At 29.5% G+C, this 20,089-nt stretch overlaps 1 protein-coding gene across 3 annotated transcripts in view; it reads left to right on the top strand.

Moving 5' to 3' along the window:
- T (tan) overlaps nucleotides 1-20,089 on the top strand; it is a 51,388-nt gene that overhangs the window by 30,634 nt on the left and 665 nt on the right. For 2 of the 3 annotated variants that reach the window (XM_026644768.2, XM_026644766.2), the window contains exons 2-8: nucleotides 10,433-10,524; nucleotides 14,873-15,067; nucleotides 15,405-15,512; nucleotides 16,796-16,897; nucleotides 17,201-17,333; nucleotides 17,895-18,129; nucleotides 18,939-19,132. In XM_026644768.2, the coding sequence (XP_026500553.1) occupies nucleotides 10,433-10,524; nucleotides 14,873-15,067; nucleotides 15,405-15,512; nucleotides 16,796-16,897; nucleotides 17,201-17,333; nucleotides 17,895-18,129; nucleotides 18,939-19,132 (1,059 nt within the window). Of the gene's footprint in view, nucleotides 1-9,539; nucleotides 9,571-10,432; nucleotides 10,525-14,872; nucleotides 15,068-15,404; nucleotides 15,513-16,795; nucleotides 16,898-17,200; nucleotides 17,334-17,894; nucleotides 18,130-18,938; nucleotides 19,133-20,089 lie in introns of those variants that run through there. The other variant, XM_026644767.2, reaches the window with a different exon arrangement.

Raw genomic sequence — 20,089 nt, 5'->3', positions numbered from 1 at the left:
TTTCAAAACTTCAACATTAGTGTTAAACAACTTGTCTATATATGGATTGTTTGTTTTAGTGTTGCATATCAATAGTCCACTATCGATAGACTATCGATAGTAAAGGTGTAAGCGATACTATCGATAGTCTATCGATAGTATTGTCACGAGTAAAAAAAAAAAATAATCCCGCTGAGTTTCTTTCGTCGGTTCTTCTCAGGCCTGAGATGCTAAATTCCGAACCGGTGGTAGATTTTTGACAATCAATAAGCAAGTGTAAACACTTCTATATTGAATAAAGATTTTTGACTTTGACTTTGACTATCGATAGCTTCCCATGAGCAATACTATTGATACTATCGATAGTTTTGAAAAACCATTACTTTTAACCAAAACTATAGATAGTATCGATAGTTTTGTGCTATCGATAGCCAGTAATTTCCGATAGTATTACTTTCTCAAGATAAGTAATTTAGTAGGCCAACTGTAGTGTATATTTAAATAAATGAAATTAAATTTACCACAATTATTGTTTTTAGAATTAAGACATCTTGTGCGCAATAAGGCATAATGAAAAATTTAAATGTAAAAAATGTAGTCAATATTTTTTGTGTTTGATTTATGAATAAACATTATAAATACTCATAACATTATAAAAACTTTTAGGTGGACGATGGCATTACAATGAAACTTTTTTGTAGTAATCTTGAGTGTACCGATTAGAATATATTACGCATACATTACTTACATTAAAAAACTAATACTATAAAAAAATCGCTGGCTATCGATAGTCTAAAACTATCGATAGTAGCAATAGTATCGCTTCTACCAATAGTATTGCTCACGGAGAGCTATCGATACTATCGATAGTATCGATAGAATTGATCAATACGATACTATCGATAGTACTATCGATATCCTGAATAGTTTTCGAGGTCAACTATTGATAGTCAAACTATCGATAGTTCTGCAACGCTGGTTTGTTTTACCGAATAGCCTCCAATTGTGATCGATCTATAAAATGAATATAATTATTTTTAACATTAACATTTCGCTTTGGACTTTCTTAAATGATCAAACGTTCTATATAACGTTAGAGCTTATAAATTCTAATCTACTTATGATTTATTAAATAAGTGATCTTCGTCCATAGAGACATTGGCTATTTAAGAAATATAAGTACCAACAAATTATTGCAGAGGGGCCTACAGGAAGTCGACGCAAATTTATTTAACAATCACTATAAAGAAAATATATATTTGCTTAGGAAATATATTATCATTAAGAAGGATTATGATTCAATTTCAATATTTGACTAAGCTTTTTAATATTATATATTGGTACTCTTTACAGAGTTTAAGTAATAATGAGAATAACAAAGAATTGTAAAAATTTAACCATTGCAAAAATAAATAGAAACCTTAAGTTCTGGGCTCTCACATTATATAATATAAATATAAGCTTTTTCGAATTTTTGCTAATGGTTAAAATAAAATTGAGATATGTTGCAAACAAGCAACATTCGTTGCTTCGCGGATGACAGTATGAGTAGTAGGCAATGCCATCTATGATGGCCGGGCAAATATTCCTCGCACAGAATTGAAAGAGAGCAAATTTTTTTTTGTCTGGCACCGATACATCCTTGGAGCAGATTTCCAAATGGGTTACACAATTTTACGCGTTTACCACTAAGAAACCCCCATTACTATAGCGCTGAAATTCAGAACATTCCCCTTAACACCAAAAATAGTATATAGTCCAATTCGGAATCATTTGGAGAGCAAAACCAAATTGGCGGCAAAGATACTTAGGGTGCTTCACACTGACCTTCCGGCTTTTTCTCTACAACGCCCAGGTTCTGTTCTCATATTTAGGCTAGCACCCTCTAATAGCAGTTCCTTAACTTGACTCCGTCCAATGCAGGGCAATTCGAATTATGCAACGATCCAATACAGACGATTTATATAATTTAAGACTTATACTTTAATTGGGAATGCTCCACGGAATTATTTGACTTGATTCCATTGCCGCCATCGTACCCTTCGCGGTCTTTGTGAATATCGTCCACAGCACGTCGATTGGCATCCTGCCATTTGACGTGTCTCAAAATAATTATTTCCACTCACGTACAGGTGGTGGAATTATCTTCGCCCTGAGGTTTTCCCAGTGAGCTATAATATGGGATTTTTCAAACATCGGGTGTACATTTTCATTCTATGCCGGCATCGCATCAGCATTTCCCTTTACATTGCAGGTGTCTGTAGGTGTAACCACCTATTATTTGGAGGACATTCGGTTCGGTTGCGCCTATAATTCAAAAAAGTTATATTAACCAACCGTACAGTGCATTTTGTTACGATATTACTAGTACTGACTGATGTTCGCCCTATGGTCTAAATCCATTATAAAATTAGATCCAGTATCATAAAAGCATTTTACCAACTACCAATAAAAAAACACTAGCAGAAGAGAAATAGGTACTGAAGTATTATATCTTTGCCTATTTATATTTATTTAATTGTAAAAAAGAATAATATTATAAGTATTACTATTAAGTAAGATCAAATTTGAATAATAGTTCAAGCTTTTACGGTACATTAATTTAACGACTACGCATGAAACTATCACAATGTGAAATTTCATATCAATGAGAATAGCAGTTTTAAGTGATCCATAAAAATAATTAACATTTTATAACGGTGCAATTATGATACCGATATAATTTTAACACTGATCGCCAGTTGTCCTACTGTTTGATTCTACTGGAAGTGTCACGAAAAAAATAGTTTGTACTGGTCCAATAATTCTATGGTTTATATGATATTTCTATGGTCCTTCTAGTAGTATCACAACATATTTTTGTTTTCCATAGCCTTAAAAGCACTGTTTAAAACTTGGTATCTGTTAGTTTTTTTTTTTTAATAATTAAAAAATAAACAAATTACTTTATAAAATCGAAAGTATCATTGCGTGAAGTCGGAAATAATATAATTTGTTTATTTTAAATAGTTCTTGTTCTAAAAACAAAAATATTTGCTTTGGTTACTACCAGGGTAATAAAATTATAGTTATCCAGGAAGTAGTATCACCAAAAAACGAAATTACCATCCACAATAAAAGAAGAACTAACCAGTAAGCGTTAAATGAATCAGCATGAATTTTAAGCCATTAATTAATTCTTACTTCGTCGGATTTGTACTTGCTGTCGTCCATAAAAAAGTATCAGAAGATTCCAACAATCTCATTCTAAATATTGTTCAAATACAGAGTCTGTTTATATTCAATACAAGCACTTTTTAATCATTTTACAAGATCAAGGAAATGTATCTAATATAAGGTAAATATTAATTAACCATTTAAATGCAGACAAAAAAACTAAGTTACAACCTTCTTTAATAAGATTTAATGTTATGTATGTACATATTATATTCAATCATTTAAAATAGTCGTGAATGGGTTGCACTACTAATCTTATAATATATAATAATTTAGGCAGACATGTTTAACATTATTCATAATATTAACCAAAAAGTTCTATATTGGGTTAGGTTTACTTTTAAGAAATATGTTTTTTTTAATAAAATAGTGCGAATGAAGAAATACTTTAAATTATGTTTTCGTAATTAATCTAATACAACGTACAATGTGAATTTAATTACTTCATACGCAATATAAAAATTATATAAAAAAAATATTAAAACATTATGTGTGTATCGCTTTTTAATTTATTTAGTTAAAAATAACTGTGACCTCGCTAAATACAAAAATAAAATATAACTATCCTTCACAAATATAATTGCAGCCTTAAAACAAAGCTTTTTTTAAAAATGGAAGTGTATTTTATCTTAATAAAATTTCTATTATCAAATTATACTGTAGTAAATTGTCGTTTCTGTTCAGGAAGAAACATCACTATATATGTATTTACATACAGTTATCATGTCCGCGATGTTCTAACAAGGCATTAATATTTGCCGAGGTCAATATTAAAATTGATTGAATTACTTATAAAATCCGAATTCCCAGTGTCTTAATTATAATGTACTGGTAATATTAGACAACAGAATATGATATAGTAGGACCTGTTTTGTGCGGAAATGAAAGGCGCACATAACAATAATACGTAATAAAATACCAAAATATTAAATTTAACATTGCTTTTATTGAAAAATAATTTTGTTTCGTAACAATGTATAAAGTAACAATTCTTCTAAAAATATCTATGTTCTATTTTAAAAGCGGTTTATCGAAGCCAATAGAATGTAGTTATGTATAGCTTAGCGGGGTTAGCTTAATTCAATTTATTAGCAAGACTTAGGATAAGTAAAAGGTCATTTAGTCAGATATTATAAACATCTAAAGTCTAAATATAAATGCTCAATATGTAAATTTTTTCTCGAACTATATAAAACGTTATTTATAATTTTAGTAAGATATAATAGTTTGGAACGTATTAAAATCAAATATTAGACACATTTTTACGTAAAAGGTTTTTTTTTGTAAATATAGCTGCTGTAACGTATATTCCAAATAGTAATTTGATTGCATCGCTTCTGTAACGTTTTAAATGGAACGCTTCCACCGCACGGGTGCAATTTATTTATGAAAAGTTTCCTTAGCGAGAAATTATTATGTATGTTTATTTATTTTATAACATTTATTTATTTATTCGTTTATTTATAATATTTCATAATTGAAAAATATAAGTGGTACAAAAAACGGCTTTAGTCTTAATTTTATTGTTAAACGTAAGGTAAAAAATTGTCCACAGATTATAGCATTTGGCTTAATTTAACTGCAGAAGTCGAAGTTTTATTGTTACTGTCTGATTCCGACCGCACAGTCGTGGCGATCGATTTTTTGGTTGCGCTTAATTGGGCGACATCCTTTAAATAATTCATTCTAATTCCATAGCGTGGAAGACAATTTCAGTCTATATTAAATGCCCCAGATAATTATCATATTTATCTGAATGAGGATAATGAAAGGAAATCATTTAAACGTATATTGATTGATGGGTTAACTAAGTCATTTTACTAATTTTTGTATTGTTAAATGAATCATTTATTCCATAATAGAGTAGAGAAATAGTATTAATAATAATCTATATAAGGTTTAATATAATGATCTCAGCTTTTAAATGCTTATATTTAAAATAACAATGCATTTTTCCACGATTCTATGAGGTTGTTTTATAATTTAAAAAAAAAATAACAAAGATTATTGCTTGCCCCATAGCAGAGGAACCTACTTGAACTCGTTGGTTCCGGTACCGGCACCACATGACAAACAGACACGTTGATTGTTGATTTTTATCTTCAAAGTATAATCGCCATCCACAGGTTTTAATTTTGAGGACGAGTAAAGTTTAGACAATTTCCTTTAATGAGAGAGAAGAAAGATTTGACGTAGAGGGAAAAAGAAAGAGATATAATATATTCCGATACCACAGAAGCGGATCAAACAAAGTGACGTATAAAGAATAATATAACGCAATATAATAAGATAGTGTAACGCATGTACGCTTTGTATACGCTTTAGACGATCTGAGGTGTCATGTACACGTAAAGTCATTTTTGTAAAAGTATCACGTGTACGGTTCTACACGCGCAATTTTTTTCATCGACCTTCTTCTCCCCTTTACTTAATCTTAAACATATATAATATAAATAATATCTAAATCTCCAATCCAGTTCAATCGTTTGTCTTAAGTTAACATATTCACAAAAAAATTCAGTGTTTTCCTTCGACTCACGTTTGTCTCGACATGATATATTCCATTGAACGTGATCTTGGTTTAACCCGAGTTTATATTGTGACGAAATAAATAAAGAGAATCGAAGGTTCGTGGTGTAATCCCCGTTTAAATTGACCGCGTGTCGACTTCTAGTTTCTTAAACATGTAACCCATGTTTGTCAACAGTTTTAGAAATATAGCATTCGACAGTCTCAGCGAATTTAGATCTTCCTTTTTCATATATATATCTTAGCATCTCGATGTAACACCAATTACAATTACATATCTGCAGTAAATCGAGCAATATCCAAGTTTCTATCGAGTCAATGAATTTGATGTAATAAACAAAAAAAATATATTGGTTGCCACACGCCATGCTCTCGGGACTGAACTCAGGGATCCACCTTACGGGACACACAGTTCGAGAGAGAAAGGGATCTTTAGTTTTTTCAAGGATTTAGAACTTTTCATGGAGTTTTATGTTTCCAAATTTTGTCACGGAAATCATTTAGTGATGAACCCAATGAAACATTAATCATTGTTAAAATACTTAAACGTTTGTTATAATAGATAGGTTTATGAGTAACTTTATTACAAACAATAGACAGATTTGCAAAGACACACACATTAGCGGCATTTTAAAAAAAAAGAGGATATGCTAATTTATACAAACTATTCAATAAAAAGAAAATAACTGAATATTACATTTCAAATATTTATCAGCAGTTTATTTTAGCATTCTAAGATTGTATCGATCGTATTTTAGTCCTAAATAGAACACCGTAGAGAATATTTTAAGTTAAAAACAGTAACATCTATAATGGGTATGGGTAACCTCACTGAGCTGACTGGTTCGCTGCTTACTCTTCTATTTTTGAACATAATGTGAAAATATTACCTAAATATTTTCTATATCGCTCGAAGTTAGCCAGTTCAAATCAATAAAACCTCGTTCATTTGCTGTTTTCCTTCTCGTATTACGTTCTTTTTTCTACCTTATCTTACATTATAGTCTATGAATCTTCATATATCTTTTTAGGATGATCTCTAAGATCGTAGATGAAAAAATTATTACATAAAACACATACAATATGGTATATCGAAAAGATTTTCTACCTCAACTTCAACTTCAAACTAAACAATGATATTGAGAGTATTGAAAAAATATGAAACATATTTAACTTTTTCGTACATTTTTAAACCAGTATCTTTGTTATTTTTTTTAAGAATTGAAATAAGAATATTTAATTATTACGTTACCTCGGTAAATCTTTTTAAAACTTTTATTGCTTAATTTAATTTTAAATGAATAAAATAATCACATTGATTTATAAGTGAGATATATTTTTTTTTTAATTTAAATACAACATCATTAAATAAATCATCATTATATCAAAATTAAAAATAAATCGAGGTACAATTCAGTTGCTTTATTTTCAACTGAATAAAAATTAAAACTAAAGTTAACAAACTAAGTTTTTAATGTTATTTTCATAGAAAATTTCCTACTTAACTTTTTCTCGTAAATAAATATCGACTTATTTATTTAATTATTCTGACAGATGGATCAACCGAAAACATTGATTTAGCTTGATATTCACTTGGGAAAAAATGTGAATAAGTTCTACTCAAAAAAATAATTATGAATTTTCGAGATGTGATTATTATCTCATACATAATTATAAAAAGTTAACTCATATTCATAACTTTTTTTTCATAGTGTTTACAAATTATATTTAAAAAAAAATAAAACTTTATCGCCTAATTTCTCTGTGGTAGGGTTTTGTACAATCCCTTCTGGGTACGTACCAACCATTTATTATATATTCTACCGCTAAGCAGAAATACTAATATAGTTGTGTTCCGGTTTGAAGGGTGAATGAGTTAGAGTAACTAGAGGCACAAAGGACTCGCTTCACAAATCTCTTCGATCCAGAGAACACCTGTTGCTCTCTTTCCTTTCTCATACTGGGCTTATGGCTGATTCTTTTGCGAACAACTTACCTGATGCTAATAGAAAAGCCCTACTCGGGATTCCTTTTCATGCTAAGCTTCAGATGAAACAGTAATATAATAAAAAATATATCCTAATTTGAAAAATATGTAAATAATTTAAAGGTATCTTAGTATTTGTTTTCGTTTAATTTGTTTTATTTTTAATTAATGCATTTGTGTCTGTATTAATATTTTCAAATAATACATAGATATGTATTAGTATTATTACAATTATTCTTAAAATTTTATTATTATTATAAAGGTATTATATTATATTCTATTTACGATTAAGTTGAACGCCCACTAACAACCTCTCTTGTACGTTTTGAGGTTGCTACTACAGAATGCAGTAGCTTTAAGCCCACCATTTGTACAATCTAATCTTGTTGTGCAATAAATTATATAAAAAATAAATATCTATTTTAAGAAAGATATCGTCTCTACGTATAAATAAGAAACTTTAAACTGATACTGTAATCTTGAGTATTCAATATCATTGAATATAAGCAATTGCAAATAATAATTAACCCAATGGAGATGTATTTCACAAAACATTAAATCGATCTTTTTTTTATTTTTAACGGATGTTAAAAAGAATGGTTCGCTTGAATGATGTCAGTTGAAAAAATTGTAATTGAATTTTATCATTTATATATCAATAGGAAAATCCGGCAGATGCTGTCCTGATTGTATGTTGTATTTATTTATATCTGTATATACATGTTGATGAACTGTACTTTTGCAATAAAATTACTACTATAACCTTTCAACTAATAGTAAAAAAAAAACGTTGCCTTAAATAACCATGCATTCCTTTGCGTGGTAATCAACCAAGCATAGTGGAGGTCTTTTATTATATACATTTTTAGCAATTAGTCAAACTTAGTGGTAGGGGTCTGTATTGGCCCATCTCGGTAGCAATGATATTGAATACAGTCAAGATTACACTATCGAGTTACATGTGTTACATTTTATTTACACGTGAAAACGATCTCTCTTACAAGCAATAGACACATGGACAGATATTTTAATAATATTGTTATATGTGCTTTCGTAAACATATATTGTTTTTAGGATCATTAACATTTATAAAATAGTTAAGGGCAACGTATTTTTGTGTGTGCTGTTAGCATTGACTTAAATAAATGATCTCCTAAAAACCATCAATAATTTTAATTTTTTTTTATTATCGACAACATTTAAATTTAGTTTTTTACTGTTTTAATAAACAATGGCAACAATAAAACACTAAAATATATTATTTTCTATCTATTTTCGTTTATTTACTAAAATTCTATTATATTGAAAATATTGACTAATTATAATATTACCGTACACTTCAAGATAACATACAATTTTAATTTTGTTAAAGAAGCACCGAAAACCTACTAATTTAATCGATAATAAATTGTTTATTGCAATCATTAAAATTAAATAAGAAGCGATTTTAATACAAAGGTACACATACATTTTCGATTTAAAATAGTACCTATTTGTTATAATTCAAAAGCTTAAACTATATCGTTAAATAACCACAACAATAGTCGGTAAATGTCAGATGTAGATAAACCACAAGATAATTAAATCAACAAGGAATTCTAAAAGGATGGCGATTTCAAGGAAAAGTTCCATAACATTTTCTAAGCTGTGTTCGTTCGGCTGAGAGATTTCAAACAAGACATTTCAGTTTATCCTCGATCGTGGTTTGAGATACTATAACGACTATATTAAACACCGAGAACTATCAACAGTACGCAGTGTCAATCGCGCCACTGTCAAGAGACGGCCCGTAGTGCGTTAATTTAAAAAAATCGAAATTTTATCGTTCAACCTCGATCGCGAAATGAAGGAGCTTAATGGTAAGTCTGAGGTTTCCTTAATGTCCTTAATTTAAAGACTTCCACGATCAGCAACTTGTGTCAAATAACTATTAAATTATTAATAACTGTTTCTTTTTTTAATTTGCACTATAAACAGAATAGCAATAATTTGTGATTAAAAAAATATAAATCTTTCATACCCGTGAATAAAACAATTAATAAGACTTTTTTTTAATACATACATTATTTAATCGCTTAAAATTACAAATTAGATCAATATTTGTTATCACATTTAATCAAGCAATCGATAGTATAATAAACAAATTAATTTATGAAAATATTAATATATATAATTGTCTACGTACTTGGCCGGTTATCAAACACTTGCGATTTTTTATTTGAATAAGAAAAATGTAAATGTAATTACATTTATCTTAATATTTAAAACTATAACATATTCTCGATAATGCACGTGTTTTGAACAGGATGATGTTATTGTTCGGAGATTAAGATAAGCTCTCTAATAAGGATAAGTTGAAGATGTGCTATTAATAAATATCTTTTAAAGTTCATCGCTACAAAAAATATAAACTTTTAAGAACTACGAGGGCGTCAATCATCGATGAAAAAGTTCTATATAGTTATAAAATTTAAAAATAGAACAGTTGTAGAAAGACATTATTCTATTCAGCAAAAGTTGGTATGATATATAATACAGAATAATTTGTTTCGTTCCTTTCGTTAGGTATGGTATAGTCAATGGATACCTAACATCTCTCATTCATCTCATGAATTATACATACATCAAAAAATATTAAATATGCGACCTCACAAACGGTGTCAGATCTTACGATGCACGTGGGAAGCTAATGATATAAACAATTTATATTTCAACTTACAGGGACAGTGTTATGTGAGAAACAACTTGGCAGGCGTCGAGTCGTCCCCGTGATCTACCTTCAAGGTTCTCACTATGATGTTGGCTTTGACGTCGTAAGTTTCATTAACTTATATAAATTTATAATACTAGCGATAGTAAATATATGTACATGCCTAATATATAGATGCAACATAAAACTATTTCCAATCACCTCAACTGTCAATCAATTCAAATGAATAATATTTATGTTTGTTTCAATTGTCTCTGCGAGTGTTACATGCTTTTAAAATATTCAAACAGCAATGTGTTCCATAAATTATATTCAATTTTCCTTCACACAATTGATCTACAAATGCGAGTGTTTTGATAATGCTTACTTTTCTACATTAAGTGTATCTCTATTATCTTCTATATTTATACACAAATATATTGAATGTACAACAACAGCGTTAAACTAAAATTAAAACAGTGCATAGCGATTATTGATGTTATAAATCCATTAAATAATGTGACCATCGTTTGATTTGGGCCGATTATAAAACGCTACTCAAATGTAAATATACTCGATAACTAACTCGTAATATTCCTAAAAAGAAGTATAGATACACATAGCATTATAGATAACATAACAGGAAGATTTACATATTCCATGCGATTTTCAAATAGCTCTGCTAAATTATAAGCTATGCAAACAGTTCCTGATTAATATATCTTTAATTATGTACAATGCTATTCCTATTATCTTCTTATATCCACTTCGCTGATATCAACCTCATTTTTTCACGAAACCATAATAAATACTATAGATAATATTATTCAAGATCTCGACCAATTGCATCGTATCATTTCAATGTCAAAATTGTTTCTTTGTTTTTACTCTTTCTGTGATTGGAATGGGCTATATCGTTAATCTACAACACTATTATTGGGCTCAAAACGACAATAATGTCGTCGTTGATAACAACTAATTAATATCGATATGTAAACTCGTAAACAGTAACTCGTTAATCTCGAGAAATACAGAGTAACAGATGATTCAGTATTTCCTCCTTTGATAAAAATAATAAACGATCATAACCTCACTGCATGAAAAAGACATAATGTGTTTTAAACAATGATTTCAAAAACGTCGTATTTCACGCTTGTATTTGCATCAAAATGCAGAAAGATAATTTTATCAGTATGTTGTAGCGGTAACATATTATTATGATTTGACTCGAACAAAAAGATATTTAACACATATAAACTATTTCTAAAGATTTACGTTCTTTCGTCTGCCTTTATAAATAAAAATGAATGTTAAATCTACGTTAGCCGACTACATTAATACAGTATTCGTTTGATTGTGATGAAAATTTGACGGGTTCTTCTGGGTACGCCCAAGAAGTTCATGGCTAGAAAACATATGCAATTAATTGTATTGTTTTTTAATGGGAAAGAAATACAGTTATCATAAATTTGCATGCATATCGTCAATTTACATTGACGACCTCCGTGGTCGAGTAGTGTGTACACCGGTTTTCGTGGGTACGCCACTCCGAGGTCCCGGGTTCGATTCCCGGCCGAGTCGATGTAGAAAAACTTCATTAGTTTTCTATGTTGTCTTGGGTCTGGGTGTTTGTGGTACTGTCGTTACTTCTGATGTCCATAACACAAGTGCTTTAGCTACTTACATTGGGATCAGAGTAATGTATATGATGTTGTCCAATATTTATTTATTTATTTAAATAAACACCAATTAAATCTCTACACATTATCACAAAAAAAATACAGAGGAAGACTTAAACTAAAATTAATTAGTCCTTCTTTTATCTAGACTACCCTCATTATTCTAAACTCCTAAATCAAGGATGGGTAGCTATTCTCTACACTGAGATCCTTTAAACTACGCAACGGATTGTAATGCCGTTTTAATAAATATACAGAGCGTAAGTTTATATATATAACACAAGCATGTTATAGGAGAGAAAAGCCGAGAATTTCAACTCTCCTAGCCGGAAAAAATCAATAATTTTTCATTGTATGTTTGGTTTCCGTATAAAAATTGTATATAGATTTTTATTGTACCCTTGTGAAAAAGAGATGAGTAGTTTGTGACGTAAAATATTACGTCACAAATTAGATTATAACTGCTTGTAATTTATACAAAGTAAAGGATAGAAATCAGATATTTAATCACATCAAATGATGCTATCATCAGATATAATAAAACCAAAGGTGAAAGATGGATTAATTTTGGAATAAAAGTTAATAAGCTATAAGCCTTTTTAAGTCTTTCTATATGTAACTTCAATAATCTCGAATAATCTCTTACACGCAAGTTGTGATATTCAAGGTCAAAAGTCACAAAAATAATTTATTTTGTTCGATATATACCTTTTTTTAATTTTCTTGACATTTGAAGTCAGTGAAAATGTTACAGAGCATAAAATCGTCTGGAAATTTGGTCAAAAGGAAAATTTTATACAGTTTACCGATTCCAAGATAAAGCGGAAATAAAGTATTCATAAATACAGAAGATTTAAAAAATAATTTTACTTTCATAATAAATAGAAACTAGATTAGCTATGTTAATGATATTTCTCTTATAATCTGTTTTATTTAGACCAGCTAAATTTTAATATCGATAAGCTCTATCCCAATATGGAATAGAAAAATTAAAGAAATGACACGTCGGTGTCTCACCTTCGTTGATATTTTAATGTTAGCTTTCTGATATTAATTCTTTACGACGTCTTAAAATTCAATACACATTTCTAAACCTGTTATGTTACCTTTATTGATTGTCATACTTGATGCACAAAATAATTAAGAAAGGCTTTTATAATTATTATTAAAATACTTTAATCTGCTTAAAATACTCGTAGTCCATGATCATGGGGTTGTCCCTACTTGCCATAAATGTCTTGTATCTACGAGTCATGAATTTTTTTAAATCACAGTAGCGTTATGAATTCATTTAAATTTCTTGCTTTTTTCGCACCTACATAATTTTAATGAACTCTAAAGATAATTAATCTCGAACAGTTGACGATCAATATTATATAGAGGTTCGTTATTCAGATAGAAATTCCTTACTGAATTAGCCGTGTATTTACTGTTGTTATCTTGCTGAAATTTGCACGTTCCTTATGATAATACCAATTATATTTATAAAACAAATATTTGTACAATATAAACATCGACATACATCGACTTAAAGGTGTCTGACTGACTGACTTTGACCTAGAAGGTTGAGGCTTAAACATAGTGATTGTCAATTTTAATTCTATCCGAAGCTCAGTGTGTAACAATTTTCTGCTACTAATCACAACATTTTATATTTGCCCGACCCATGATTTGAACACAAGAAAGATAAATAAAATAATCGAATATTTTTTATTATTTCCATCCTACACTTTAATTCTTTCAATTTCATTTTATTGTTTAGTAGGTATTGTTTTCTTCTAATGTACTCAGCTACGCATAAATTCGTGTCGATAAAAATATTAAAAATACGCTTATAGATAAGCAAATTATATTGTTGTGGTGAAATCAATAGTATCAGTCAATAGCAACGAGTGTTTATTAATTGCACCACAACTGTATAATTTTCAATACTTGCCAAAAGTGTATAATGCGTTTATAGATAAAAATATCTCATAACTTCGAAGTTATTTATTTGAACCCATCCCAATCTATATAGTTCAAACTATAAATAACTGATTTTAATTCATTAAAATAACTATCAAAAACCATAATGAATATCATAGATTAATGAAGCTCTAGACCAAGGATATCACATCAATTCGTTGTCAAATGTTGTTCATTCTCTGGTGGTTGGAATTGATTACAGATAAGTTGATATAAATGTACTTACTACTATAACCACGTACAGACTTTCCGACAGAAAGGCACCATTGTTGTCAAAAATCTGACTTAAAATTCGATCGATCGCTGTTAAAATCAAATAAAAACTACAAAATGATGGACCATGAGTGTACACATTGCAAATTTTTAAACCCTACCAACCAACGATAAAACCAAAAAATATTAGATTTTAAGTTTTAATCATTTTATGACTATAAACAAGTAATTAGATTAAAAAATACAAATCCAACTAAATTGCACGCAATTTACTTATAACGTGATTAACATTAGTGCTTGTGTTGTATGAGATACACGCGAATGTTCGTGGTTATAATATGATAATTAGTATTCTAGTTTGAATGTCATATACAATTAAAACAAGTAAGGTGATGAAATAAATCTATACTTACCCTCTGTTTTTTTTTAAATTAAAATTCACACGATGTGTATTTATAATAATATAATAATAACTTAATTAATTATTTGCATTATAATAATATTAGTTAAAGCTATAATTTAAAAAGATATGTATCTTTTTCATTGTTGAATACGTATTATGCCGCAATCTACATTTTTCTAAAACGAAATTGCTTATTCTATTTTGATGTCCAGGGTCGTAATTTTGCGGCGATCATCAAGAGTTTCATATCATCATATGGAAATCTGAGAGATTTTGAAAAAGAATACAAGACGGATACGGGAAGGAATGCATACGATAAGACACTCGCGAATATGAAGAAACGGTTTCCGTATTACGTAAAGGAAATGCAAGGAGTCGCGGACGGCGCTAATGTGCCATTTCATCAGGTCTTTATTTAAATTTAAGATCCAATAATAGAATTGCCTTGAAGTTGTCTTTATTACTCTTATTAATTCAACGTATGCAATAACTGTGATAAAACATGTAGGAAAAAAAAACAATGTCACCAAACCATCAAGGCTACTGCATTTTAGCTCTATTCGAACTTATGATTTACGTCATGTGTCAAAAAGATCAATCCAATACTTGTATCGACATGCGTTCTTTGGAATTAAAGAGTAAGAATCGTTAAAAATATATCTTAAAGGATAGGATTTGGATAGCATATCGTATTTATATATACCATTGTTCGATGAAAAACTAACGTCTATAATGTATTTTCAGCTTTTCCTTTTGCAAATGGATGACATAATCGGAACAATCAACGACAACCACCTACCTCGTAACGACACAGGGGGCTGCAGCTCTTTGGCCATTAAAACTCCTAATAGCGTTAGTATTATGCTATAATTTATCCGAAGGTATTTTTACTACCGAATAACCAAGCTTCAGTGTCACTTCATCTAAAAACGTATGTAACGTACACAAACTAAGAATTAAATTTTTATGATTTAAAATTAAATACTTATTTAGTTATTACAAGTAATCATAAATTAACCCTTTTCTCAAATACTTTGAGTTGAAGTAAAATTGTATTCGAAATTTTAGAAAGTATAGTTATAAAAAGTTAGTAATCACAATATAACAGTATATCAACATCAATCAAAATCAAAATATTCTTTGTTCAAGAAGGCTCATAGATGCATTTTTGAATTGTCATATTACAGTTGAATTAAATGTAACGTAATTATCTGTTTAGCCTCTATAGTTTGGCTCTATATTTTATATATGTTTATATCACAATTATATTCATTCTATTTATAAGACGCATAACATTATTTTTCTTAATATAGTTCGTTTAAGTTATTCATAACGTAATCTTAATACTAATCAATTCATTCAAACGCCTTCACTTTACTCGATGTGGGCTATAAAAATATAAGCTGACATAATTAATAAATTTGCCGCTGGTCTTGTGCCTGATCTCCATTCGGTTGGGTTCAGACCCAATGGATATACCATCCTATCAGATTTTTATAATGGGGATGCAGAGTACAGATACATCGATTCAGATAGTATTAGATGATTTTAAGGCACACTTATTAGATATTATATTTGTACATAATATATTTCATTGTAATATCTACCGCGCTAGTCTCCAATATCGATTGACTTATGTAGTCGTAAGTCAGTCAAGAAGACACTGTAACTAAATTATATCAAATAAAGATATTTAATTATTTTTATTTTAACAGTAAATACTACAGTTACAAAATTTAGAATCTAATAATAGTCAGTTTCCGGTATAAACAACTAAGTTCTATTTTAGTTACTTTTAATTGATTTTACTAATTTGAATGCCGCGTGCGAGAGTCAATTAGCGTTTTATTTCAAGCGTAACGTTGCTTAATTGTTGCCAGCCAAATAAACGCATAATAATTACCATAAACAACTCGGGGATATTTGGATGAATTAATCCAGTAAAATACAGGGACTTAAATGTCTGTTAATTTACTACATCATCGAAAAAAAAAGTAAATGGATTTTTTTTTGTGCATTTTTGTTGTGTTCTGAAATATTTTACACATCTGAGTATTTAGTTAAAATTAACCTGTAATGTTGGATACTGAAAAACTATTTGCGTAAACTATAATACTGATTTTGGTTTTTTTCAGGCTGTGCTAGGACACACTGAAGATGCTTTTAGTGAAACTTTAAACCACTTCTATATAATGTCCGCACACATCATTCCCACACAAGAAGACAGAGAACTTGGAGTAAGATGTTATATCTTTAACATTCTTATTTTATTATCATTTCTGAATTGTTAAAAAAGTTATAACGTTGGAAGCAGAAATATAAATTATAATTAAATGAAAATTATAAATATATATATATATATACATATGAAATAAATTTGTCTATTGGTTGGTGCTATAAACAAAGTTTGTCTGCGATATGTAGATAGAGATGTTTATTAGGAAATAGGGAAATTATCATTCATAATTAACGAAATATGTACAATCAGCATTTTACATAATTTGCAGTTTCTAACTATTAAAAACAACATCTTTTCTTAGGCCATCGAAGAGAGGTTCAGCTCACTTTGCTATGCGGGACAATTGCCTGGTTACACGATGGGTTACAATGAAAATGGTTTAGTGTTTTCTATAAACACACTGAGTCCTTTAGTTCTAAAGCCTGGAAACACTCGTAAGTATACTGCCTCGTGTACATAAAATGTTTTACATTCTGAAGTAAAATATTAAATTAATATAATGACTTGTAAATTCTCCACTGCCGAAAAAGGCTTCCTGTAAGTTATGACCTTTTGGTATTTATTCCAAAAATACTGCTACAGTGCGGATAGATTGAAACACATTGTCGCAATATCATATATCATATAATGTTTTCCTTCAAGGTTGAGTACGACATGAATTATTAAGTTAAGCACATTGAGACTCATATCTTAATATAAATTATTAAATAAATTTATTTATTTGAACAAATGCTTTTAGAGCCAGTTTTAGTTAGTTTACAATTTCAATCACCTTGACACTAAAACCTACGATTGTGTTAAAGGTTTATATTCAAAGAATACCTACGTACTTATACGATTAAATAGATTTTGAGTGATTCAAAAAAAAATATGGCAGAACTACACCAAACCTCAATTCTATAAAATGCTACTTATAGAAGTACTCTTTTTTCATTTCATTGATAAAAACACTTTAAAAAAAACTACAAGTATATTAAGGATAAATATCATTTCAGCGCGTACTTTCATCACACGAGCTCTTTTAGCGTCAAAGAGCTACGCCGATGCGGAAAGAATTCTACGTGATGAAGGATTGGGGATCGGGAATGGTTTCTCTATGAACATGATCTGGACAAACAAGGCTGGTGAAAAACAAATCTACAACGCTGAAGTTGCCCCCGATCTTAAGGGTGATAGATCAATTTTAAACATTCATAAGTACCTCGATGAACCATTGGTGCACACTAATATGTAAGTATACTTATACACATAAAATGTTTATAAATGATGAATGGATGATAATACTATCGTAACTGGAATGATGATCTTTGACATGACATATAGATATAGATATCTATTTAATATGAACAAATAATTACTATATGCGGCTTCTACATCAATAGCGCGACATTAGCGTAAAGAGTCAAAATTAATTCATGTATATGTAGGTATTTTGTAAGGACATAAATGTCATATTTATAATTCCAAAATGTTTTTGCTTTTAGGATGTACTGTTAAATAAAAATATATATTCAATAAATATCGTTTTGGTGTGTGATGTCTGATTTTCAGTTTTTGGTTAAATATTATATGTACATACAGACAGACTTTTTAAGTTCGCATATAAGACCTAAATATAATACCTAACTATACCTACCTAAATATACATTCAAAATTGCCCAGACTTTTATACAGTACTCAAATAACTACAAAACTTTCTAGAACACTAATCAATAATAAGATAGACATCACCACTGAATTTAATCATAATAAAAACATAGTGTTATATTCAGTAACAAATTACGTAGGAAGGTAAGTTAAAAAATAATAAATGGGACTCCGTAAAAGTGTAGTCTAGTCTATCGTCACCTATGATTTACTGCGATTATATGTTTTTGTCAAGTCATAATTGTATATTAACGTTCTGTTAATTTGATGCATTTAGTGATTGCTTGTATGTGAAATATTAAAGTAGTTATTTACTATTCACGAATGTATTTTGTGTATAACATTGTTAATATCCAAAAGAAAGGGTAACCTATTTATTTATGTGTCCGTAGATATCAACGTATTCCTATAAAGGAAGTTATTGGGCCAATAATAGACAGCAGCACATTTCGCTTGAAGATCATACATGATCACGCGCCCCCGCATACCCAGAAAGATATCAAAGACATCCTATCGGACACCAACGGTATTGAGTTCCAAGTATTCCAGGAAAAGAAAGATTCTATTATCAAGACTATCGCAGCGGGTATGATTATATATTTTTTGTATTATTATAACTATTAAGTTGATTCACTAGAATATATAGATATTTCAACATATACGTAATTATTATAGCAGAAGTTCGTCGTGCTCTTACATTGCCGCGCTGTCAAATGTAATAATAAGACATACAATTTCACTACTTTTTAAGAATTTTGTATATTCCTAACAATTATATGTCGGAGGAGCAGGATGCGGAACAGTTGGGTTCGGGGATTGATCCAACATTTGGAAGACTATGTGGGCGTGCAATGGAGATATTCACAAAATAAAACGTATTTAATAACGTCTAATGACTGTATTAATTGATTCAATAATCGTACACCACAATAATATCAAAGGATTACAATAATTCATTTCGATTAAGAGCAAATGGTTTGCAAGCAACCATCGCATTCGAGTCGCTTGTCAAAACATAACGACTCGCGTTGCCATGACACTTACAACTCCATTCGGGGTGACCCGCTCTTAAAAGTAAATCAGCCATCAAACATTATTGCCAACTACTCGATTAATTAATTATCCAAATCAACAACCCAAGTAACCACGTTCAGTTATATACAGGGTTATTGCTAATTCGACGTATTCCTGTTAGGAGGTGATAGGGGTGACTATTTGCGATAATTTTAACCCCCATATGCATGATACAAAAGTGAACCAGTTTTGAGTTATCGCGTTTTTTAGATTTCAAAAATTTATTTAAAAAAAAGTATCAATTAAAATCTACTTTTTTCTTCTGATTTATAAAAACGATTAAACACTGAATATTTTTCAATAATTAAACAATAATTATCGGTCCAAATTAAAAAATGCGAGACGGAAAACGATATTATTTCAATATTTTTTTATTTTTTTCCATCAAATATGCCTGAAAAACAAATAAAATCATTATGAAACTTGTTCTGCAGGTTATTTTAAAAACATAATCGTTTACTTAGCTTTC

This window comes from Vanessa tameamea, chromosome Z, assembly GCF_037043105.1.
Source record: "Vanessa tameamea isolate UH-Manoa-2023 chromosome Z, ilVanTame1 primary haplotype, whole genome shotgun sequence".
Classification (NCBI taxonomy): domain Eukaryota; kingdom Metazoa; phylum Arthropoda; class Insecta; order Lepidoptera; family Nymphalidae; genus Vanessa; species Vanessa tameamea.
Note: the sequence above shows the minus strand (reverse complement) of the source record. Positions and strands in the feature narration are given on the sequence as shown.